Source organism: Desmodus rotundus, chromosome 12 (genome assembly GCF_022682495.2).
Source record: "Desmodus rotundus isolate HL8 chromosome 12, HLdesRot8A.1, whole genome shotgun sequence".
Taxonomy (NCBI): Eukaryota; Metazoa; Chordata; class Mammalia; order Chiroptera; family Phyllostomidae; genus Desmodus; species Desmodus rotundus.
In genome coordinates, this window is record NC_071398.1 from 43,163,896 (window position 1) to 43,186,965 (window position 23,070).

The window sequence follows — 23,070 nt, forward strand, 5'->3', positions numbered from 1 at the left end:
CAGCCCGGCGGCCACCCGAGGGACTCCCTATCTCTGCAGCAGGGTCAGAAGCTGCGATGGCTCCCTCAGCAGAGGCCAGGCGAGAAAGTGGGCAATGGGAAGACGGGCCTCGAGCCTTCCTATCCTCTGTCCACCTGCTCACTCAGCCCTTACTCCCTGAGCGCTGCTTCTCTGTCAGGTCACGTGCCGGCTGCTGGTGACACAGTCTGGTAAAGGAGTCCAGAGTGATCAGACTTTTGGGGGTTGCCCAGAAAGTCTTGGGGACCCAGAGGAGGTGCCTGACCCACCTGGGGAGGGAGGGCTTCCCAGCCCTGCTAGTTGCGTGACTCTGGGCAAGTAACTTAATAGCTCACTGCCTCAGTTTACTTAACTGGAAAATGGGGGTAATGATGGGACTCTGTCACAAAGGATTACTGAGTAGCGCCCCAAATGCTTAAATAGTACGTGCTGGCCCTGGGAAGCACTTCGTACTTGTTCACTATTATCACCTTCATCATCGTTATTCCACTTCAGGATTTTATCTTCCTTACAGCTTCTGATAAAGGAGTGGGATTCCAGAAACCTAATGGTGACTTGGGTTGCCCCTGAGCCTCACGCAGAAGTCCCAAAGCCAGAGGGGTTGGCTAGTGGGGGCAGAGAGAGGCTGCGGCAGACCCTGGCACCCCATCATCCCCGCCTCTGTGAGTCCGGACTTTGTCCCGGTCACAGGAACGATCACCCCGAATTGCCTCCTTAGGCTGCTCCTGCAAAAACAGCGCCCAGGATGATGGGCCTTACCTTGCCTTTGGGGCCCAGCAAGGGGCTGAGAGGACCTACTTGGTCAACGGAACACAGTCCTATCCCAGGTAAGGGAACCCCAAGGGCTGTGAGTGGGGGAGACGGAGGGGTTTGGTCTGGAATGGCTGAGGGGCAGTGAGAAACGAGGTCGATGTACATCCTCTATTGGTGTCTGTGGAGCGCGCACTGCGGTGGGCCTAGTATCGTAAGCTCGGCGAGACGGGCCGCAGCGCCTCACAGGCCTCCCCGCCTCGCCTCGCCTCCCGTCTCACCCTTCCAGGCCGTCCGTACTGGTCACGCAAACCTTGACCATGAGAGTACGTGACTTAAAGCCCTCTCTCAGAGCCCAAGTATCTCCACTGGCATTGGAGGGCTTCTCTGGCTTTATCTCACTGTGCCATGCCCTCTCCTGCCCCTCACCCACAAATCTTGCCCTTAACACCTCAAAATATTCTCCACTACCCACAGGAACCCACTCTGGGCTTCTCACCCTCGGATCCCTCTTCCCAGCAAGCCTGTTCCCCTCATCTGCCTGGAGAAATCTCCCTCCTTCAGGCAGAGCTCAGTGCTATCCTCCCTCCTGCCCTGCCTGTCTGACCTCCCGGAACCCCCCGAACTCCCCATAACTGCGTTGTCAGTGCCTGGTGACAGCGCCTCTCCTCACAAACCCTGAAGCTCTGTGAGGGCAGCACCTCAGACTGATAAGCTTTCTGCCCTGAAGTCACGCCCCAGGGAGACAGCTCACCCAGGGAATTCCACCTCTTGCAGGCAGAAGCTGGCCTTCTACGAGTCCAGCGAGGAGGTGGACAAGGAGGCCCCAGACGCTGACCCTTGGCTTCCTGTCTGGACCCCAGAGGGCATCTCCCTAGGTGACTGAGACTCTGTCTCTCTTCTTTGTAGGCTGCTGTGGGGGCTTCTTGGTACCTTCCTTCTGAGGATTCAGAGGAAGGGGGAAAGTGGGAAAGGGCATGGATGTCTAAGCACAGGGAAGGCAAACACACAGCTCCAGCCGTCTGTTGCCATGGCAGACATTGCTAATCCAGCATCACTGTTTCCAGTGGTCCCGGTGGTCCCAGACACTGCCTCAGAATATCATTCCTCTTTTTTTTTTTTTAGGATTTAATTAATGTTTTTAGAGATGGGTAGAGAGGGAGAAAGAGAGGGAGAGAAATATGGATCATCAACCTACACCTGGGTTGCCTCTCCTACAACCCAGGCATGGGCCCTGACTGGGAATCAAACCTGCGACCATTTGGCTCACAGGCCTGTGCTCAAGCCACTGAGCTACACGAGCCAGGGCCAGAATCGTCCTTAACCCAGAGCTTCACTTACCTACAATCAGTCTAGCAGATCCGGCACAGTATGATACTGATTTTTTTTTCCCATTCCTGACATAATGCCAGGCTTGTGCCTCTTCATGTCCTCTCCTGAGCCCTCAAAATGAGCAGGTGACAGTCATCTTTCCCTAGTGTCTGGTATCATCTCCCAAAAACCACTTGGGGGAGAGGTCAATCTGTGGCCACACCGCCCCCCAAGCTTGATGTTTTCTTTTCAGGGAGCCCGCTGGCTTTGGGGCCCCCTCAGATTGACAACCGGAGTGCGACAGGCCCCCTGAGCGAGATCCTAGGCCTCAGCCCTTCCCTCTTCAGCTCGCCGGGGAAAGGGCTGCCGGCAGAGACCTTGGAGGACAGCAGCCTGTACCTGACCCAAGGTGAGCACGCAGGGCTGGACCTGGTGCATGGTTCACACAGAAAACATGGCAACGGCCAGCAAGTGCTCAGCCCTGTGCTGGGCGGACCTGGGCACCAGGGATGACTCCCATCCGGGTGCTGCTGCAAAGAGCCCACAGCCTGGGGGTGGAGCGGCCCCAGGTGGGGAGTGGGGGGAGGCTCCAGGAGCCTGCTGCAGGGACCCCTCTCGCTCTGCCCAGGTTGGAGGTGGCCCAGAGGAGCTGGCCTGGGAGCGAGCTAGATTTGGACAGGGGGCAGGAGATCTGGAAACCTGGAGAGTGGCACTCCGGCCAGCGGGCTGGTGGGGCAGAGGCCTGGTGCCGGGAGGGAGGCATTTCCGTCCCGGTGTGAGTGCAGGCTCTGGTTTCTGAGGTTTCAACAAAAACCCTCTGGCCTCCCTCCCTGACAGCTCTCTTTGAAGAAATTTTCTTAGATGCTGTGTCTTCACCTTCTGGCTGCGTGCTGGAGGTTCCACAGAAGGAGGTAGGCATCTCTCCACCCACCCGTCCACGGACATGGTCATCCTTCTCTCCACACTCACCACTCACCTGCTTGACCCACTCATCCAACCCCTGGACTTTGCCAGAGGTTCATCTGCTCATCCTTTGAATACCCATTGCTGGCCACCAGGTGCCCACTCTGTGCTGGGCACTTGGAATGAACTAGACACTAAGGATGAAATCTAAAAAACTACCAGCTGCCTATAAAAGACCCCACATAATTTTACAACCATTCTGTGAGACAGGGTCTCATTCGACAGAAAGCAGCAGAGCAACCCCAGGAATCCTCAGTTGGAAGGACCTGCCTCCCAGGCCCCCGCGGGGCTCACCTCTGTAGCCACCGTCTCCCCTAGGAGCTCTCTGTCCATCTGACAGAGGGGCAGCCCCAGCCCTTCTTCCTCCAGTGTGTTTGGGGGCGGGGTGGGGGGGTGCTGCCTCAGTGAGTAGTTGAATGGGCAGTAGAAACAAAAATAGATACCCTCTAGGGAAGGGTGGTTGGGTGCTGGGTGGAGGGGGCAAAGGTAGGGAAAATGGGGACATCTGCAACAGTGGCAACAACAGAAATAAAGAAAACAGATACCTTTAGTGGGGCCCTCGGTGAGCCTGGGCGCTGTGCTCGGTGCTTCCCGCCTGGTAAGTCCTGCGAACACCACTTGTTCTGTGGATGCTTAGAGAGGTACGGACTTGCCCCGGGCTCCATGGCTGCCACGCGAGGCAAACTGATGGCATTGAGAGATACGACCCCAGAACAGGAGGCAGAAGATCCGAGCCAGACAGAGAGCCCCTCTCTGACCCCTGCGGGAACTCGGGAACATTGGTTTGGATATCCAAGGGGTGTTCGGAGCAGGCTGCTTGAATCCGAGCTGTTTCTCCTGCTCCCTTCCTAGGAAAGCCGCGAGTGGGGGCGAGAAGGGCGCCACAGGCTCTGCTCGTGCCCCTCCATCTTTGTCCTTCACCTCCCAGGACTCGCCCCGCGAGGCCTCCAAGGACCTTCCTGACTCCTGCAGCCTGTGCCAGTGCCTGGGGTCGCTGAGTGAGGACAGCTCCGGCTCTGAGGACTCGGTCACCGACGACACGGACGCGGAGGTGATGTGGGCGCAGCAGGTGAGGGCACACAGCCATCAAGGTTGGTCCTGCCTCCCCTACCCACGCTCATGTCTCTGCTCCCCACCCAGGACACTCCGGCCGGCCCCGAGGGCCCCAGGTCTGTGAGCGATGAGGATGGAGACTACACGTGGACCCCCAGCCGGCAGGTCTTGATCTTGCCCTCCGCCAGGAGGAAGGCCAGGAAGGGCCTGGCAGGCACGGGCCCTGTGAAGCCCAAGATCAAGAAAGCCCCCTGCTCCACTCAGACGAAGAAAAAGTGTGTCAATGGCTTCATCATGTTCTGCAGGATGAACCGGAAGCAGTATATCCGGTGGGTGGGCCCCTTCCGTAGCCACACCCTGCCCCAGATCTCACCTGGGCCCCTGGCATTGGTCAGGGCCTATCAACTGGGAGCAGTGAGACCCCCCTCAGACTTAAGGAAAAAAGGAAATTAATTGGCTTATGCAACCTGAAGAAAGGGAGGAGGTCGATGGGGTTCAGATGGGGTTGGTCCGAGGTGCCTGGAGTGCTTGCCCTCTCAGTGCTGCTGTCTTCCAGGTGCGCTGCATTCTCAGGTGGGGCCCAGGTGGGCCAAGGTCACCCCCGGGAGGTCTGGGCTTCTGTCCTGGCTCCCACACTAGCAACCCATTGGGAGCACAGCCCCTCGTGTCTGAAGTTCAAGGAAAAGTTCTTGGGGCCGACCCGGTAGGTCAGCAGACGGCGATGCGCCTGTCATTGCCAGCCTGAGGCCAGGGCATGGGATGGGAGGCCCCCAGGCCACAGTGGAGAAGGGCCTGTGCCCTTACAGGAAGATTGCAGGCTGATATTGGGACACAGGATCCCTACAGGTCCGGCGACACAGCTGTCCCCTTCCCAACAACCATTTAGTCCAGACCCATCTTTGACGCCCCAGCTCCGGGCGGTGTCATGGAGGATACCGGGTAACACGGGTGGGAAAGAGCTGGTGCCCAAACGCAAAGCTGAGGCCCTGAGAGGGCAAGGGCGCCTGGCCTGGTCAGGCCAGACCGTTGGCCTTGGCCGGAGCCACGCTGCCCCGCAGGCCTCTCCTTACCACCTCCCTCCTGTCCCAGAGCCTGCCCGGGGACGGCATCCACGGCTGCCACCAAAGAGCTGGCCCAGCTGTGGCGGGAGATGACGGAGCAGGAGCGGAAACCCTACTGGTGAGAAGCGCGGTGGGAAGCGCGGTGGCGCGGTGCGGGGGCAGAGGGCCTCCTGCTCCTCGGCCCGCTGGTCTTCGCAGCCTTGACCTTCCTGCGGTAGGAAGCAGGCTGGGAGTTTACTGGGGTGGGAGATTTGGGTGTTGCAAACTGTTACGACATTCTTGGGGGTGACAGAGGTGGAGAGGTGCTCTACTTTGGAGCTTAGAAGGACAAATACCTTAATTTGGGATTTGGACCCCACTGCCCTAAATTTCTTTTGAGTTCTCTGCCACCGGAGTTTCTCGGAGCAGGAAACCGGGTCTTCCCTTCCGCTCGGCCTCCTCCCCCTCTCCTCTCTCCCTCCTTCCCAAAATCCTCTCTTTTTCGCCAAGGTCCGAGCTTGCACCTGCCTGTTTCTCAGCTGGGCCCTGAAACACACCGCTGTGTGCGCGGGTTTTTAACAGGAGCGCGGGGCTTCGGCGAAGAGCCCTCGGTGGAGTCCCCTCATAGAGACCCAGACTCGGTCTGTGGGACCACATAGGGCCCCCGCCACACTGGGGACAGAGCAAACCCCGCCCATCCCTCCCTCTCTCTCCGCAGCATCAAGGCGCGGAGGTTCAGCCGCCAGCACAACCGGATCGTGAAGAAGGAGAGCTCCAGCAGCGATGACGAGGACTGGGGGGTGCCCAAGCCCTTCTACCAGCTGCTGGCGGACAGGGCCCGCTCCGCCTCAGGGCCCGCCGCTCAGCTGCCTTCCCAGCGCGAATGAGAGGGCGCCTCGCCTCGCCTCCCCACCCCCTCGCAGCTCCGCAGCTCGTTTGAAACCGGGAGCGCACGGGGAGGATGTTGCCCTTCCTGGGCCTCACCCCCGCTAGCGAGGTCCCCTTGGCCAGCACCCTCGGGCTGGCAGGCGGAGGGGTTTTTGATTCCGATGTTTTGTGTGTTTGTTTTTACGCGGGCAACTGAACTCTGCCCTTCCACAGCTCCTTTCTCCCTGGGAAGGAGGCCCCGAATGAAATGCAGGGAGGTGAAGTTACGGAGAAGGGCCCCCCCCAACCCTGCCCGCTGACCTGCCTTGGCCCACCTCAGAATCAAATGGTTTCAACCCTGTTCTCACCTTATCCTACTCCTCCCTCCAGTTCTATTTATTAGGTTATTTATTGTTGCCAACTAAATAAAAGTGGAACCCTTGTTACCAACAAGAGACACTAAGCAAGCTGACGTGGTCCCCGGCTCCCTCAGCCCTGGGGGTGCTCCTTCTACCATGGATCTGGGGGCCCCAGTTTGAAAGAAACCAGCGCCCTCCCCGCCACAAGCCTCACTTCCACTCCCGCCCACTCAGGGGGCAACTATCAGAAAGCCAGGAGCTCACCTTCAGCTTTGTGTGGTTCAGTTTTAATTTGGGCAAGTTGTTTGGAAAATAACCCACAGTCCTGGAGGTTTTAGTTCTGTTAACTTTATTTTAATTGAAATGGAGGCTTAACATGTCCTAGAAAAATAAAGATTTAGGGTACAAACTAGACACAGGGGTCAAGGTTTCCCCACAGGTGAGGGGTCTTTGGTCTGGGGCTGGACTTGATAATGAGGGCTGTCGTCCAGGGGTGCTAATGGGGGACCCTCACCCAGGCCTCCCTACACCTGCATCGTGTTCCAGAAGTGGGGGGTGGACTCTGTCAGTCCCTGGGCATAGGACTGCCTGCCTGTCCTCCACCCTCGGATTCCAAGCAGTTCTGAGAACACTGGATGTCACTGGAGCTATTAATAGTGCTTTAGGGAGTGATAGGGAGAGGGATTTGGAAATCCAGCCATGTGACATGGCAGGGTTTTCAGCTCATAGCTCGTACCAGTTCCAGGGGCGCAGAGCTCCTGAGTGAGGACCCCCCAGAGCTCCCCACATATATGGGGGCAGAGCAAGGAGAGGGCTGTAACAGAGGCTTCCCATCCAGAGGGACTGTGCCCCGGACCGAGAGTGGACAGGGGTGGACCCCACCCAGCACATCCAGGCCTTGGAGAGTTTAAGCAGCCAGGGTTGGGGTGTAGCGTGTGGGGACTCTTTAGTTCAACAGCTGTTTCCAAAAGGTTCCCTACTCCCAGCTGTCCTGGATTTCAAGCACCACTGTCAGGAGAGGCACTGAGGCCGGGCAGGGTCACAGTTCCAAGGGCTCTTCCACAGGCACGGACTGTAGCTGGGTGAGGACCTTGGTCTCAGCTTCCAGCCCCTCTTCAACCTCACCCCCTGCTGTGGCCCCCAGGAGCAGCCCCTCAGGGTCGGGGTCTGGGAGCCTCAGTACAGTGTGGGGGGCCTGCGTCCCCAGCCCCTTCTCTGCTTCTAGCAGCCCCTCTGAGCCTGTGCTCAGTTCCAGTCCCGATGGCCAGATGGGCACAGCTGCAGGCGACAGCAAGAGGCCCTCTGGTGGGGGTGCTGGGAAGCCAGCCAGGAGGCAGGAGGAGTCTGGGGAGAAGGGTAGGCTGGCAGCAATGGTGGCAGCAGGGGCAGGTGGTGGCTGTGGCAGCTGCTGTGAAGAAAGTGTGCCTAGAGCGTGGGCCTCTGGGAGAGCGGGACTGGGAGCCACAGGGAGGGCTCCTTCGGGCACTGAGATGGCCGTGTCTGGCTTCAGGGGCAGCGCCAAGCTGGGGGCAGGCGGCAGGACCTGGGAGACCAGCATGCTGGTGGGGAAGGTGGCGGTGAGGATGATCTTGCCCTGTTGCACGGCCACACCTGTCACGATGGGGCTGCCAGACACGGGGTTGGCCAGGAGGAAGTTTCCTGTGGGGAGATATGGCGAGGCACAGGGTTAGAGGAGGCAGGGTTAGCTGGCCAGGAGCAGAGGTGGCGATTAAGCTGCTGGAGGGCGGGAGGAAGGGGATTAATTAGAGGCAAACTGAGCCCCTTCAGAGCCGGACCAAGTCTGGGTGGCCTCCGCACTACCTGGCACAGGGGGCTCTGGGACATACCAGGGATGAACTATTCCCCACCCCCAAGGTCACCGACAGCACTCTCCATCCCTGAGATAACCACCCCTCACCCAGGCCGGAGGGAGGCAGAAGGGGGTACCTGGGGCAGTGGCCGAAGGCAGCTGCAGGGCAGTCACGCCCACCCCGGAGTTTATCAGGTGTACATTAGTAGGGCCTGCTGCAGCTGCCACCTTCACTGGGCTGCCTGGCCCAGCTGCCAGCAGCTGAAGGGGCCCCACAGCCTGTGGCAGGGTTACCACCTGTGAGGTGGGCACCACCTGGGGCAGGTTCAACAGTGGGGAGGTGGGGCCCAGGCCTGTGGGATACCCAGGGGGTGGGGACAGTGGCACCACTTGTGGAGCAGCCACAGAAGGCACTGGTGCTGGGGGCAGAGGGAAGGTGGCAGCTGGTGGGGGGCCAGGTACCACTTGGGGCAGAGGTCCGGGCACCTCCTCTCCAGGTGGCCCTAAAGCAGCCACCTGGGTCCCCTTGGTTTCAGGGGTCTCAGGCTGAGCCTCCTCCAGTCGAACCTCCCCAGTCTGAGGGTCCAGGACCAAGGAGGTCTTGCCCTCGCTGGGGCCCGGGGGACTGGGCTGTGGGGGAGGGGCGCCCCCACCACCTGCGAGCAGCAGGGGGCCCAGGCTGGAGGCTTCACTCAGGGCCAGGCTGTTGATGATGACAGGGCTCCCATTGAGGAGCACCGCTGGCGAGCTGCTGGCAGCCAGGAAGCTCCCATTCACCAGGATGGAGGAAGAGGCTGGGCATGGCGCGGGAGGGGTGGCCCCAGCCAGGAATATGGAGCCCTGGGCAGGGGCCTCAGTGGCCACTGGAGCCACCCCCCTCTCCAGGTCCTCAGGACTGCGGCTGGACTCATCCTCGGTAGTGGGGTTCCCATCAGACTCACTGCCGGGAGAAAGGATTTTAAGTTGTAGCCCAGAACGCAGTGTTCCTCCACTGACCAGCCAGATTCCTGCACAATTACAGGCGCCTCCCCACCTTTCCCAGCCCAACCTTTTGGGGACAATGTCTGGGGGTTATGAAACCTTCCCTCTGAGACCACCTAAGGACCCCAGCAACAGATCCTCCGCAAGCCCTGTGTTGACACCACTGGCATAGAAGCTAAAGTTGGCCAAATCTGGGAGGAGGCCCTCCTCCGTGTCCCAGAAGCTGAGCACCCAGGCTGCCCCCAGTCTCCAGGGTCAGGCACAAAGCAGCCCAGTGGCTTTGGAGATCGAGGAGGCAGCCAGCCGCCTGCTCAGCTCCCGGTGCCCTCCTCCCAGGGCGTCAGAGAAGGGAGTGAGGCCGGCTTGCAGGGTGGGAGGGGAAGGGCTTGGGTTACAGGGAAACCGGAGCTGGGGAAGGTTCACGTTTCACAACAAAGACAGACTACGGACCACGCTGTTTGGGCCCCGAGGCGGGGGTGGCGGGAAAGGGGGTGTGAGAAAGAGCCACTGTCCGGGAAGGGCTTGGCTACGCTGGGGACAGAAAGAAGCCCTGACGCCGGGTAGGGTGGACAAAGGCCCCTCCCCCTTTCCCCGCAGCCCCTTTTTCTCACTGCCCCCCTACTGCAGTCTAGCCACCCACACGGATGGGATCTGGGATAGAGCCCCAGAGAAGCAGAGGAAAGAGATCTCCCAGCCTCCGTGAGAGGTGCAGCGATGTCGGGGAGAGGGCCTAGGGAGTGTGCCCGTTCCATCCACACTATTCCCCCGCGCTCGTTGGGCGCCAGAGGGTGTGAGCAGGAGGAGTCTGAAGACTTCGCGCTGGCTCCAGTAGTGGGCATGCGGGAGAGGGGGGCTGGTGGGCAGCACGTTCCCGGGAAAGCGGGACCTGCGTTGCCAGAGTCCCCTCACCTCTTGCAGGGTGCGCCGCCACCGCCCCCAGTCCGGTCGCGCTGTCGCCGGTTCTTGAACCAGTTGCTGACCTGCGTGAGCGAGAGGCCTGTGAGCGTGGCCAGGCGGCGCTTCTCGTCCGGTGTGGGGTAGCGGTTGCCGCGATAGCAGGCCTTGAGCGCAGCGCGGGAGCGCTCCTTGAAGCAGTAGACAGTCTCCTCTCCGTCCCAGATGGTCTTGGGCAGCGGGAACTTCTTGCGCAGACGGTACTTGTCCACCGCGCCCAGCGCACGGCCGCGGGCCCGCTCGGCCTCGTGGTAGCGCGCGCGCAGGTAGAGGTCCTGCAGGAAGGCGTGGTGGGCGGCGGGGAAGGGGCGGCTCTCGATTAGCCGGTAGAGCTCGGCGTACTCGCCCCGCTGGAAGGCCACCAAGGCCCGAGCGCGCAGCACCGGGTCGCTGCCACGTAGGCGCTCGGCCGGGGGCAATGCGCCCAGGAAGCGGCTCAAGCGGCCGGCGTGGCCCGCCTGTAGCAGCGCCTCACAGACGCACGCCACCTGCTCGGGCGAGAAGCGGAGGCCCGTGGGCGGCTCGGCAGCGGCCTCGAGGGGCGACCCGGGGACGCCCGGGGACACCGGGCCCTCCGCTCCCGCCGCCGCTTCGCCCGCCCCGGCCCCGGCTGCCGCCGCCGCCTCACCCTCGGCAGCCTGCAAAGTCTGCAGGAGCTGGCGTGCTTCCTCCTCCTCCTCTTCGGTTGTTGCTGCCGCCACCGCCTCCCCCCCAGCAGCCGGCCCCGCACTCGGCTCCGCAGGCAAGGTAGCCATGTTTTGCAACTTTGGGAAGTTCCTCCCTCCTTCTCCTCCTCCCTCGGGCTTTCCCCAGCCCCCTCCCCCGCCCGTTCCCCCTCTCAACACCCCCCTCCCCGTTCGCGCCTCCCGATCTTCTCCTCCGAACGACTCTGCGTCTCTCCCTCAATGCCAGGCCGAGCGCCCGAATAGGGTCTCTCTCCCAGTGTCTGTGTGTGCGCGTTCCCCTCCCCTCTGTCCGTGATTCTCCCTTTGTTTTCCCTCCGCCTCGGGCCGCTCTTTTTGCCTCCCCCCGCGTGTGCCTCTGGCTCAGAGCCTCAGTTTCCCCATCGGGACAACGGAGAAGGTAACGGGCCGTCCTGGAGGGCTAAGGGCGGGAAGCCACCTCGGCCCCAAGACTGAGCTTCTGCACGCCTCCGTCTCCAGGGTCCTCTGAAGGCCCCCCCACTCCCCATCTCTGCCTGCGCTCCGCCCCTCGGAATTCCCGGCTCCACAGGGGGGCGGGTCTGGAACTGAGAAGGGGTGGGCGGAGAGGCTAGGAAGTTTGCTGTAACTTTTCTGGAGCGTAAGTCCCTGGAACGGATGAGCGTGGCCCGCGCAAGCGCAGTAATAGGAGAATGGACGCGCGCGCGGCCTGCCCAGCCCCCTGCTTCCCGGCGATCCGGTGGCACAGCTGGGCCACAGCTGGACAACAGGCGGTGTCTGGTGCTGGTGGTGGTGGGGCGGAGTAGGAAGGGGGGGGGTTGCCCGTTTGCATTCTATTGGCCCGGTGCTGGGGCCGCGCCCCGAGCCCCACCCACAACCCCGATTCGCCTACTTCGGATAGCTCTTCGCGAGGCCATTGGACGCCACTGCTTGCTTTCTGATTGGCGCACTGGACAACCTCTTTCCCGCAACACAAACCTGGGACAACGCGGACCTCAGAACTTTGGGCAGAGAAGAGGGCCTTTTATTCGCGAGGATCGGGGGTGAGGGTCCTAGGTGGGGAGAGACAATAAATATCGAGGAAGGTCAGGGTTTCAGTGCATCCAAAACGTGGATTAGGGCACTGGGGTCCTGGAACCTTCAGCCGGTCAGAAGTCAGGTCAATAAATACCCAAACTGCTTAGGAGGGCGCGGGAGGCCCCGAAAAAGCGGGGTTGGCAAAAGTGAACAGTTCCCAAGAGCGGCGGGGCTCTCCCTACACGTTCTCCTCTCGCAGAGAACGTTGCCCGGGAAGCAGGGCCTCATGCACAAGGATTTGTGGTTTCAGAGCCGATGTGGGTGGGGTGCGTGGAGGGTGAAAAACGGATGGCTGAACTCTGCCCTGCTGCCTTCTCTAGATGGCATTTTGCCCATCCACGTTGTGGCCTCAGCCAGGCCGGAGGACGTGGTCCGCGATTACCCCCAACAGCAGCAGCACCACTCCCGGGTACAAGCCTCCCTTTAGCCCAGCACTCCAGCCTGGGCTCGGCTCCTCCCTCCCCGGCCGCCAGGGGGCGGGCCCGGATCACAAGGCTGGAGCTGGGGCGGAGACCCACGCTTGGAGTGATGTGAACTGGGAGGCGGTGGGAGTGGCTTCTGGGCCGTGCCTGGGTCACAACCCTCAAGTGGGGCCTGAGTGGAGGACAGGCTGGGGTTTTAAAGTTCAGGGGGCGAAGGCGGCTCCTGGGCGGCACCAGACCGGAGTGAGACATCCTGCGCAGGCCACCAACCTAGTGCAGCCCAGGGCGGTGGCACCAACCAGAGCAGCGGTGAACAAGAACAGGGAATGCGCCTCCGATAGGCCAGGCCTAGGGATCTGTGGGGAAAGGGGCGGGATCAACACCAACGACGCAGGGCTCTGATTGGCTGCTAGGACGCCCCTCCTCTGCCCATGGGTGGGCTCACATTCCTTCCTGCACCCGCCCTGCCCCTCCACCCCAACCCCGACTACTCTGGCAGCTGTGGTTGGTCAGTCCGCAAGCCTCTAGTCTTGTCATTGGCAACCTTCTAGCGGCCTGTGTTGATCCGGAGGCTGCCAGAGCACCCTCTCTCCCCGCGGCGGCCGAGCCCCACAGAGGCGCAGCTAAGCAAAGGCGGCTTGGGGTGAGTGGAGCGAGGCGGGGGCACGGCGGCGGCGGGTGAGAGTGAACAGCGGGACGTACCCTGGCAGGGAGCAGCAGGTGGCGGCGGTGTATGGGGCCCGGCCCCACCAGTGGGCATTGGCCCAGAGCCACGGCCGGGGGGCCATCTAGCTGGAGAGAGAAGGGACAGGTGACCCAATCCGGAGCCCAACCACCTCAGCAGGGGGTGAGAAATAGAGGGGAGCTGAGGTTGGGGAGGGAATCGAGGGAGTTCCGGGTGGGATTTGGTGAGAGGCCTGAATCGTGGGAGATCTGGTGGATGTGGGGCTGAATGGAAAGTTCTGTTGCTTAGAACCCCAAAGGGATAGGGTAAGCCCTAAAATCTGGGTGGGAAGACAGGGACAGGATCTGCAGAGGGGGCAGCAGGCTTGACACGGGGAAAAAGAGGGGTCTTACATGGGAAGGTGGATCCGTGGCCCGGGGACTGGGGACCCCTGTGACAGCTGGAAGGAGAAGAGAGAGGCGTAGGGTGCGTGGAGTGACGGAGGAGGGCGGTGGCGCGGTGTGCCCCAGCCTGGGCCCCTCGCCCTCCCCTAGGTGTCCACACACATTGGCAGGCCCATTTCCCCTGGTGCCCTCGGGAAAGGGGGCGAATGAGGGACTCACCTGCCGCTCCCTCCGCCTGCAGCCCCTCCGTCCGCTCTTGCAGCTGCTGGATGTGCGCCTCCAGGTCTCGGTTCCTGGCCTCGGCCTCACGCAGTTGACTGAGGGGAGGTAAGGACCGTGAGCCCTTCCGGATCTCAGAGAGAGGCTGCTAAAGGTAGTGCCAGGCCCCTGTGCCCAGACCCCGACCTGGCGAAGTTCTGGTTGGCCGTGCGGATGGCCTCCAGCTCCCGGCTCAGGCTCTGCCGGGTGAGCATCTCCTCCTCCAGGGCCTCCTGGAGTTCTTGCAAGGTCACCTGGGCCTCTGCCACAGCCGCTGGGATGGCCGCTGGAACTGCCACATCAACCTGCATGTAGGGACTAGGCTTAGGGCTGCCTGTAGCTCCTGGAGCGCTGGAGACTTAGTCAGTAGGTTCCAGGCCTGGGCTCCTCCCTTGCCCTCTACTTCCTCATCGCCAGACCTTTCTGGAGTCTCTGCAGCTCCTGCCATGATCCAAGCACCCTTCTTTCCTAACCCAGCGCCCGCCCTGGTCTCCAGCCCTTAGTGGGCTCCATTTCCACCCACCTCCTTACAGTAACCAAAAAGGTTGGTCCTAAAATGCTAATCAACTTGCCCACATCGCTCCCTTGCTCGGAATTTCTCCAGCTCCTCAGTGCCCTCAGGAGAAGCACCAAAAGGCCCTGTTTTATTTGTTTCTACTGGGCTCTCAGCCTCCTCTCCCTCACTCTTCACTCCCCCTTCTCCTGGAACAGTTCAGCCTCAGTACCCTGCTTTCACAGGTCAAGAACAAACCAGCTGGGTCCCTAGCAGGTAGCTCAGTTGATTAGAGCCTCATCCCGATGTGCCAAGGTTGTGGGTTCAATCCCCTGTCGGGGCCCATACAAGAACCAACCAAAGAATGCCTAAATAAGTGGAACAACAAATTGATGTCTCTCTCTCTCTCCCTTTCTCTCTCTAAAATCAATGAATAAAATTAAAAAAGAAAAAAAAACAGCCCAGCTTGTTCTCACCTCAGGACTTTTGCCCTGGTGGTTCTCTCTGCTAAGCAGTGGGTACTTGCCCTCCTGTGCGTGGTCCCCCTCCTCCTGCAGGACGTGCCCTCCCCAGAGAGCCCCCCACAGACAACACTCAGTGCCTTCCCATCATCCCTGACTGAAGTAACATCTGTTTTCTGTCTTTCTGTGAGTAGCCCTCAGAGGGCTCAGTGCTCCGTGGCACGCACTACCCTGGGGTCTTTGCCTTTTCTCTGACTGACCCTTTCCTCCAGGAACTCACCGTTTCCTCCAACGGGGGCACCATGGGCTCCAGGTCGGGCACTTGGACAGGTGGCTCAGGCAGTGGCTCGGCCTCCAGTTCCATGAGCGTGGGGCCCCGGACCTCATCATCCCTGAGGAGAGGGAGAGGGCCAGGCGGGGAGAGCCACGGCTCCTTAGCCTGTGGGCGTGGGGCAGCCAGATCCAAAGACCCCATGGTTTGAGGAGGGGGAGGCAGCAGAGTGAAGGGACAAATTGCTAGGTCGGTGTGACAGGTCCTCCTGTTGGAAGGGAAAAGGCCTGCCCCTTGGCCTCAGACCCATGGGAGCTGCCCTCTGCACCTTCTGCGGGAACTCGGGGTACAGACACCCATGTTCTAGGGTCCACTCATCTCCCTCTCCCTGTGATCTTTGCACACCCCTCTCCTTAGGGCCTCAGGACAGTGACGGGGACACTCTGGCCGCCTCCAAAGATACAGTCGTGAGACGGGTTATGGATCCCAAGACTGACTGGTCATTAGCCACTGGGTGGGGGGGGGGGACGACAAACCCTCCCTATAAATACAAAATGGCAATAAAAGTGGGTGTCCCGCCCTGACCGCTGTGGTTCAGTTGGTTGAGCATCGTCCCACAAAGTGAAAGGTCACTGGTTCGATTCCCAGTCAGGACACATGCCTGGGTTGTGGGCCAGGTCCCCTCTTGGGGACATGCAAGGGGCAACCGATCGATGTTTCTCTCACATATCAATGTTTTTCTCCCTCTCCTCCCCTCCCTCTGAAATAAATAAATAAAATCTTAAAAAAGAAAAAACGGATGTCCCTCCCAGTGCAGCAGCCCCCCCATGGAACTATGTCCCAAGGACCTAACGGTCCTGGGCGTGCACCCAGACCAACCTGGGGCTGTTCATCCCGCCTGGCTCAGGGCGGAGAGGGCGGGCTGAGTCCTGACCCGCTTGGTGAGGAGAGTGTACACAGCGGGTCAGGGTCAGGTTGTAGTCCACTCGTGATAAGAAACCGTGACTGCAGCACACTGTCCAGCAACAGCGCACGTTTGAGTACAGCGCGTTCTCACTGTCGGACGCGTGTCTGGACGCAGGACGCAGGGACTGTGGCTGACGGTGGGCTTCCTCTTTCCTATCCTTATTTCATAGTCTACTAGTGCCAGCGATGTGTGATTAGTAGGATTGATGTTTTTAGAAGGCTTTATGGTTGTGTGAGTGATTCAATGAGTTTTTGTTGTTTTAGGATTGATTTAAAAATCCTCATTTTCTAAAATCCTGAGGTCCTGTGACTTTGTGGACTAGAAACCTAAAAGTGGGAAGCTGGGAGGTTCTGGCAGGCCGAGTCTATGGCTCGCAGGCTTTACGGTTGAACCTAACATTTCAAAGCACTATGGGCTGAGTTTTTAAGGTCCTACAACTCTGGGTTCCTACGAGTCTTTGGTTCCAAGACTGGTCCTGCAACTCTGCTGCGTGCCGATGGGCCAGGACACCATAACCCTGAGCGGCCTGGGGCCCCTGAAGGCTGGCGCCCCCAGCCTGCTCCCCGCAAACCACACAGGGGCTTACCTGAGGGCCATGCAGGAATAGGAGTAGCCCACGAAAGGCAGGTGGACCCCCAGCGGCACACCCTCACGCATGTCTGACAGCGTCTCCTGTACAAGAGAAGGGAGGTGAGCCCCGGTTGTCACGGCTGGACCCGCACCCCTCCCCAGTCTTGGCTTCAATGCCACCCCCAACCCGCCCTTACTTAGGGCCTAATCATTCATTGTGTCCTGCCATTTCCCCTAGGGTACTGCCACACTATTGTTATATTCTTCAGACTGGAAGTGGATGAGGGCCCAGGGCTGACTTGGTCCGTGTGTCTCCACGTTGCCCAGCCCAGGGGCGCCCAGGCTGAGTAAGCACTCCAGGAGGGCTTGTGTGACAGTGGAAAGAGAGACGCCTGAGGGAGGGAGACTTCTCTACGGTGCTTGCCTGTCTTCCACCTCTCATCCTTCCAGGTCTCGGCTCAGATGGTGCCCTCCTCCAGGAAGCCCTGCCCCCTGCCCTCCCTCAGCCCTGATCTCCCTGGGGTATCACTGTCTCAGGACATGTGTCCCCCACAGGACTGTGAGTCTAGATCACTGCTGGTGTCCCAGCGCTTGCTCAGAGCAGTTGTTCAGGGGATGAAATGAGTTCAGGAGCCCAGGAGATGGACGCTCTCCTAACCGGAACTTTATGGAGGGGGAGCAGGGGTCGCAAGTACCTACCCCGCCCCCGCTCACCATGGCAGTGAGCCCGTCTTCCACCACATCGAAGTTGCACGTGTCGGTGGCACCCTCAAAATCCGGAGTGAAGGGAGGCACGCTGTCTCCGAGACCATCCCAATCGAGGCCAAAGAAAAAAGGATGTTTCTGGAAATCGCCTGCTCCATTCCGGCCCAGTCGTGTCTCCGGGGGACACAGCAGTCGCTGGATGAGGTCACGAGCCTCCTCAGGGACTCCTGCGTCAGCCAACGGTATAGTCAGGTGTTCCTGTTCAGAGGGAGAGATAAAGCAGGGATGTCATGCTGGGATCAGGTGCAGATTGATCAGGGGCTCCAGGGGCCCTGCTCACCTTGTAGTGCACGATCTTGCCATACGTCTCGGCTGTGGAGTCGGCGTAGAATGGTGTCTGCCCGTAGAACATTTCATAGGCGAACACGCCCAGTGCCCACCAGTCACACTCGGGCCCGTAGCTGCCAGTGCCCGGCCCACCGCCCACGGCCTGCAAGATCTCCGGGGACAAGTAGTCGGGGGTGCCCACGGCCACCAGGGACTGCACCTGAGCCAACAGAACCGGAGTTGGGCTCAGCCCCGCCCCCCAGCCCTGGCCCCGCCTCTTTCTAGCAGAGCCCCGCCCCCCTGCTTAGTCCCTCCCCCTGCCTGGTGTAACCCAAAGCTACTCACAGGCCTGGGTCACCTCCTTCCCCCTCCAAATCTAGTCCTGCCTCTACCCTAGCTCCGCCTTTAAGCTTCAGCCCCGCCCCCACACCGCACCTGGCCCCACCCCTCACTGCTCACGGTTCCGTCAGGCCGCAGCTTGAGGCACGAGCCAAAGTCAGCCAAGCGGATGTGGCCGCAGCGGTCCAGAAGGATGTTGTCCGGTTTGATGTCCCTGCACAGTGGGAAGAAGGGAGTGGAGAGGGAGTAAGTGAGCCTTGCTCTCATCCTCTCACCATGCTCAGACCCCGCCCTCTTAGGGACTGGGCTCTCCAATTCCAGAGCCTCCAGGCCTTGCCCTCAGGCCTCCGGTGATCGAATTCCACCCTCTGTACAGATTACAATTCTGGACCCAACTGCTCAGGCCTGTCTCCAATGGACCCGAAGCAGTCAGGTCCCTCTCCAGACCCCGCCCCCTCTGGGGTCCAACCATTGTGGTATCCTTCTGGGTTCCACTTTTGCTATCCATCTCCATGCCCCACCCTCACAGGCCCCGCCCCTGGGCCCGTGCAGCGCCCACCTGTGCACATAGCCCAGTCGGTGCACCGAATCTATGGCCATGACAATCTCGGCCAGGTAGAAGCGCGCCATCTCGGCTGGGATCCGCTCCCCGAACTTGCTCAGCAGTGTCAGCAGGTCCCCGCCCACGTAGTACTCCATGACCAGGTACTGGGAGGGGGCGTGTCATGGGGGTCGGTAACCACCCTAGGTGCCTGTCACTGATAGCCCTGGGCAAAGACTCCCAGGGACGCCCCCATTCCTGGGCAGAGATCCCGCAGCGGCAGCCCCAAGGGAGCCCCAGAGGTCTTCCGGGCCATAACAGAGACCCTCTTCTCCTCCCCCAAACCCCAAATTCTTCCAGAGACTCACTCCCCCTGAGAGAGGTAAGAAGAGAACCCAGAGACCTAGTGCCCAGAGTGGCGTCCCCCAGATACCCCTGGCTAGTGCCCCCCTCCCCCCACCGCCGCGGACTCTACAGAGCTCTCGGGTTCCACGTAAGTCTCGCCCAATGGCGGCAGGTTTGTAGAGCCCTCCGCCCTCCAATCAGCCCGGGAAAAGAACCCTAAGGAACGCCTGCCATCCTCGGAAAGGAGGCCGGTTCCTACCACAGGCAGAGTCCCGCAGGCATTTCGAGGCAGCTCCCTCATCTTAGAACCTCTCGCTCTCCCCGCCGCGTTAATTGATAGCCTTGGGGTAGAGGCCCGGCCCTCTAGTCACCCGGCCTCAGGCTCACCAGGTAGTTCTCATCCTGGAAGGCGAAGTGCAGCTGCGTGATCCAGCGCCGGTCCCCGTTCACCAACACATCCCTCTCTTCGCGGAAGCACGACACCTGCGGAGCACCCCGAGGAGCTGAAGCGGCTGGGGGAGGTTGGGGGGAGGATCCTCAGTGCCCTGCACATCCAGCCACGGGCCTCACCTCGCCTCTCTTCAGCATATCCCACTTATTCATTATCTTCATGGCATACACCTGGCCCGTCTGCTTCATCTTCACCACTGCTACCTGAAGGCCGAAACAGGGTGCGGGGGAGGGGGACGGTGGCGAGGAACACCCGGGATAGTCCAGACACGACGCCCCACGCCCCGCCCACTCACCACACCACGCCCACTGACCTTAAGCTCCGCCCCCACCCCTGCTGGTCTCAGGTCCTAAACTCATTCATCAATTTCCACGGCCCCGCCCCAACTCCTATGTCCCGCCCAAGGCACCAAAACTCAAGGCTCCCCGCTGTAGCTCAGGGCTTACCTCGCTGAACGCCCCTCGTCCAATCACCTTCAGAATCTCGAAGTCATCCCTCTGCAGCCGGGCCTCCTTAAGCCTCGCCGCAATGGGCTCCACTGGGGCGCAGGGGGGGCGGTGAGAACCGAGGGTCACTGGGACTGACAGTGGAGACGAGGAAGCCCCACCCCCTGTCCTTCCGTCTCCCTCTCCCTGCCCTTCGTTCTGTCCTCTCGGTCTCCCCCTCCCTCTCTCTGTCCCTCACTCACAATCTCCCCTGCTCTCTGCCCCTCCCCTTACGGCGGTTTGCCTCGCAAGGGCTTCCTTCCCCACACGAACACTGTGTGTGGTTCAGGGGATGCAAACCTGCGCTCCTACGGAGAGGTAGGACGCCTGGGAACCCCTTTTTGGGACAAAGGGGCTCTTGTGTGAACAGGATGGAGGAGGCGCCCAAGAACGAGGAACAGGCCCAGTTCTAGCGCTCCCTGGGCTTCAGACCCCCACCCCCACTAGGGGTGATGGGGAAGGGGCTCGCACATGCAGCCTTTATCTAGTCCCGCTAGGTTCAGAGGCAGGTGGCTCTTGGACCACACTTTGGGAAAGAGTGAACTTGGGGGCGGGGCCGGAAGAAGGAATTGAAGAGGGGACAAGGCCAGAGTGGAGCGGTATCCTGGGCTCCAGGGTTCCAGGCCTCTTAGTCCTCGCAACTCCAGGAGGAGCACTCCGTTATTACCCCTTAGTACAGATGGGGACACAAGGCCCACACAAGTGGAGTCGTTTGCCCAAGGTCCTACAGCTAGGGATGTTACACAGCACAGTTTGGGAATGGGGGGCAGGGGGAGCTGGGGGAGGAGGCAGGAGACCCAGAGACACGGGAGAGTAAGCCCTAGACCCTCATGGGGGTGGAAGGCACCGGGGACCTGGGGCAGGGTGGAGAAAGGGATGGGAATGAGGAGGAATGAGGGGAGATACAGTGAGTTATGGAGAGGAGAGTGGGAGCCCCACGGGTTTCGGGGAGAGTGGGCTGACAGGGAAGCAGCAGCCAGGGCCCAGGATGGGGGAGGGAGGAGAGAGCCAAGACATTGAGCCCTTTTAAGGCATCGGGAACCCAGGCCCCCCTCCCCCGCCCAGGCCTGCAGGGGAGGCGTGACAAGACGCTGCTCCAGCCACAAAAGGAGTGCTCCTCACAGGACAGCTGGACCCCTGCCCCCACCTCAGGTCTCAGTTTACCCTGCAGGCCAAACGTGGGGCTAAGAGAGCCTCTAAAGGCTGCGGGGGGGATCTGGGGAGGTTCGTGCAGAGGCTGATGGCCTGGCCCTTGGCCTCCACCTTCCCGTCTGCAAAATGGGAGGCAGAGGGAGCTGGGCCAGGGTTCCAAAGAGACAGACACAGGAAAGGAGGAGAGGAGAAGGCAGGAAGAGGAAACCACCGAGGGATACAGAAAGCCTAAGGTCCAAGAGCAAGCCACTGTGGGACAGACCAGTGGAGGGACAGTGGCAGAGTGGCACAGAGACAGAAGAAGCCTGAGTGAGCCTGTGTGCTGGGCCAGGAGCGGGTGGGGACAGCCAAGGCAGGAGGCTGCAGCTGAAGCATCTTTGCTCTGGAGGACGGGACCTGTTTCAGGGGAAGACGGGGCAAGAGGGGCTTTGCGGGAGACATGGGAGGCTGGAGGTCATGGAATAGTATTTGGGGATCTGGGGAGCTGGAGGGGAGTCCCAACTCCCCCATGCAGACTAAAAGGGACCCAAATGGATGGAGGGACTCCTCTATCAGGGGGTGGAAGGGGTACTGGGTGGCACCCGTCTGCAGAGCTGGTTGTCCCCCAGGGCCTGCCTGAGTCACCAAGCCCTCCCAGTGCCTGGGCACCTGTTGGGGCAGCTGGAGAGGCTGGCGCCTAACACCTGTCCATCAGCCACACCCCTGGCAGCTGCCCCATCCTGTCCCTTACACTAGCCCCAGTGCTCACCAGAGTAGAGGGCCAGAGGGACCGTTTTGGTATGTGGGGGTGGCCTAGGAGATAGGGCTCCCAGCATGTCCCTAGGCCTAGATTGGGGAGAGGGGTACAGGGGGACCATGGGAGGCTGTCCCCAGCCCAGCCTACCCCAGCACTCCTAAGTCATGGGTCCGAGTCATGGCTGCTCTGACCTCTGCTGACCCTACTCTGCCCAGTAAGTATGGCACAGGTGTAGGGACATTTCACGCCAGGCCCAAGCTCTGGGCCCCTGAATGGGAAGCTCTCCCCATGTCTGTCCTGCCCCCCAAGTGTCACCCCTGTGCCCAGCTCCATTTCTTGCCTCTGCCCTGCCCCCACACCCCAGTCTGGGCGGCACTCACCCCACTGCAAGAAGTCGGCCACATACTTGTCCTGGGCCAGGTCGGAGGCACCCAGCTCCTGGTGGACGCCCAGGAGAAGGTCGAGCAGGGGCTCCAGCCCCAGGAAGCCGGGGTCCAGCACCAGTCGCTGGAGCCGCCTCAGCCGCACCTCGGCTGACATGGCGGGCAGGCAGCACCATGGCCCCCTCCCCGGGCCAGGGGCTCGGGGTCCTCTGGTCACGGGGCCGGGCAACCCCTGTCTAGGCCCCGGGGCCCTGGCTGCATGTTAGCCTGTCCCTGGCTGTCCCCTGAGCCTCTCTGGCCACTTCTCGCTGCTGGCTGCAAAGGCCTCCTCCCCTTCTCCCCACCCCTTGGCCGGCCCCCTCCTGCCTTAACCCCTCACAATCCAGGCCCCCCCAGAACGTTTCAGTGTGTAATTGGGGGGGTGGGGAATCTCAACCTTTCAACAACCAGCCCTCCATTAAAAGGCAGAGCACGGAGGAATGCTACAGGTGTGAGAGCCCAAAGATGAGCCCTCCCATTCCCCAAAGGGGGCCAGTTGAGGTCCAGAGTGACCTGGTAACATGCCTCCCAAGCCCTGCAGTTGTGGGGAGGAGAAAGGGGTGAGGCCTGGGAAGGGGAACAGGAGGCAGGGCAGCTTTGCGGGTGACTCAGCCCAGATTCAGACTTTGGGATGGTTTAAATTTAGCCCTCAGGCCCTCTGCTTTACATTGATTTTTTTTTTTTTGGCAGGAGGTGGGGAAGGGGTGGTGAGAGATTTGGGAGGGAGGCCCTTAGCAGCCAAGACCAGGGGTGACCCACTGGCCAAAGCTTGAGGGAGGTAAAGGAGCCCCAAAATAGCTCCTTGGCCCCTGGCGCACAGCCACATTCCTGCCCAGGCCAGGATTAGAAACAGAAACATTTCGGGGGGTGGAGGGCGAAGCGGGGGAGCCAGCCAGGAGGGATTTCACTGTCCTTTCCAGGGTGGACAGTTCTCCCGGAGACCATGCTCTTGGGCTGGCTCTGGATGGCTGGGCCGGGAGAGCCAGGTCCAGGGCAGCGGGAGGCCAAACCCGGGCGCCAGGCCACTCTGGGCCTCTGGGGCTGCCTGGGGGACCCCCTTCAGGAAAACCCTGTAATATCAGATTTGGAAAGTTTGGGCATTTTCGAATTCTGCAAACTCCCACTGAGGAGTCTGAAGAGAGGACCTTGGTGACTCTCCTCCCCCAGGGTTTGGGGGGGGCTGGTGCCCTGAGCAAGTCCCTCCTCCCACCC

The 23,070-nt window shown here is 60.8% G+C and overlaps 3 protein-coding genes across 12 annotated transcripts in view; 1 reads left to right on the forward strand and 2 right to left on the reverse strand.

Moving 5' to 3' along the window:
- The window catches only part of MEIOSIN (meiosis initiator), a 31,826-nt gene extending 25,804 nt beyond the window's left edge, over positions 1-6,022 (forward strand). The window contains exons 10-17 of the mRNA XM_053915854.1: positions 737-845; positions 1,546-1,646; positions 2,333-2,488; positions 2,917-2,990; positions 3,971-4,111; positions 4,183-4,424; positions 5,185-5,274; positions 5,854-6,022. Coding sequence (XP_053771829.1) covers positions 737-845; positions 1,546-1,646; positions 2,333-2,488; positions 2,917-2,990; positions 3,971-4,111; positions 4,183-4,424; positions 5,185-5,274; positions 5,854-6,022 — 1,082 coding nt within the window. The remainder of the gene's footprint in view (positions 1-736; positions 846-1,545; positions 1,647-2,332; positions 2,489-2,916; positions 2,991-3,970; positions 4,112-4,182; positions 4,425-5,184; positions 5,275-5,853) is intronic.
- A 671-nt stretch (positions 6,023-6,693) lies between these two features.
- SIX5 (SIX homeobox 5) lies at positions 6,694-10,874 on the reverse strand. The gene is made up of 3 exons (XM_024569541.3): positions 10,062-10,874; positions 8,309-9,111; positions 6,694-8,020 (listed from the first exon to the last, which is right to left on the reverse strand). The coding sequence occupies exons 1-3, from the start codon at positions 10,859-10,861 to the stop codon at positions 7,401-7,403; spliced, it is 2,223 nt and encodes a 740-aa protein (XP_024425309.3). The 5' UTR covers positions 10,862-10,874; the 3' UTR covers positions 6,694-7,400.
- A 1,589-nt stretch (positions 10,875-12,463) lies between these two features.
- DMPK (DM1 protein kinase) lies at positions 12,464-22,163 on the reverse strand. Of its 10 annotated transcripts, none has more exons than XM_071219941.1 (16): positions 21,817-22,163; positions 20,042-20,098; positions 19,510-19,603; positions 19,183-19,266; positions 19,000-19,095; positions 18,286-18,434; positions 17,847-17,940; positions 17,401-17,607; positions 17,055-17,318; positions 16,372-16,457; positions 14,828-14,939; positions 13,741-13,898; positions 13,555-13,652; positions 13,345-13,391; positions 12,970-13,055; positions 12,464-12,623 (listed from the first exon to the last, which is right to left on the reverse strand). In XM_071219941.1, the coding sequence occupies exons 1-16, from the start codon at positions 21,993-21,995 to the stop codon at positions 12,464-12,466; spliced, it is 1,971 nt and encodes a 656-aa protein (XP_071076042.1). In that variant the 5' UTR covers positions 21,996-22,163. The 10 variants fall into 10 exon arrangements, with proteins under 10 accessions (XP_071076042.1, XP_024425265.2, XP_024425263.2 ...); XM_024569500.4 differs by having other exon boundaries at positions 12,471-12,623; positions 12,970-13,059; XM_024569497.4 differs by lacking the exon at positions 20,042-20,098 and having other exon boundaries at positions 17,070-17,318; positions 19,510-19,601; positions 21,817-22,159.
- Between the last annotated feature and the right edge of the window lie 907 nt (positions 22,164-23,070).

Excerpts from the sequence above, each read along its gene's own strand:
- SIX5 (XM_024569541.3), bottom strand. The coding sequence starts at position 10,861 with ATGGCTACCTTGCCTGCGGAGCCGAGTGCGGGGCCGGCTGCTGGGGGG. Across the intron at positions 9,112-10,061 it reads GGCGGCGCACCCTGCAAGAG|TGAGTCTGATGGGAACCCCA; the intron begins GTGAGGGGACTC and ends TTCTCCCGGCAG. Across the intron at positions 8,021-8,308 it reads GCCTTCGGCCACTGCCCCAG|GAAACTTCCTCCTGGCCAAC; the intron begins GTACCCCCTTCT and ends ATCTCCCCACAG.
- DMPK (XM_071219941.1), bottom strand. The coding sequence starts at position 21,995 with ATGGTGCTGCCTGCCCGCCATGTCAGCCGAGGTGCGGCTGAGGCGGCT. Across the intron at positions 19,604-20,041 it reads CCACCTGCCTCTGAACCTAG|AGTGGAGCCCATTGCGGCGA; the intron begins CGGGACTAGATA and ends CCCCTGCGCCCC. Across the intron at positions 17,319-17,400 it reads GCAAGATCGTGCACTACAAG|GAACACCTGACTATACCGTT; the intron begins GTGAGCAGGGCC and ends CCCTCTGAACAG.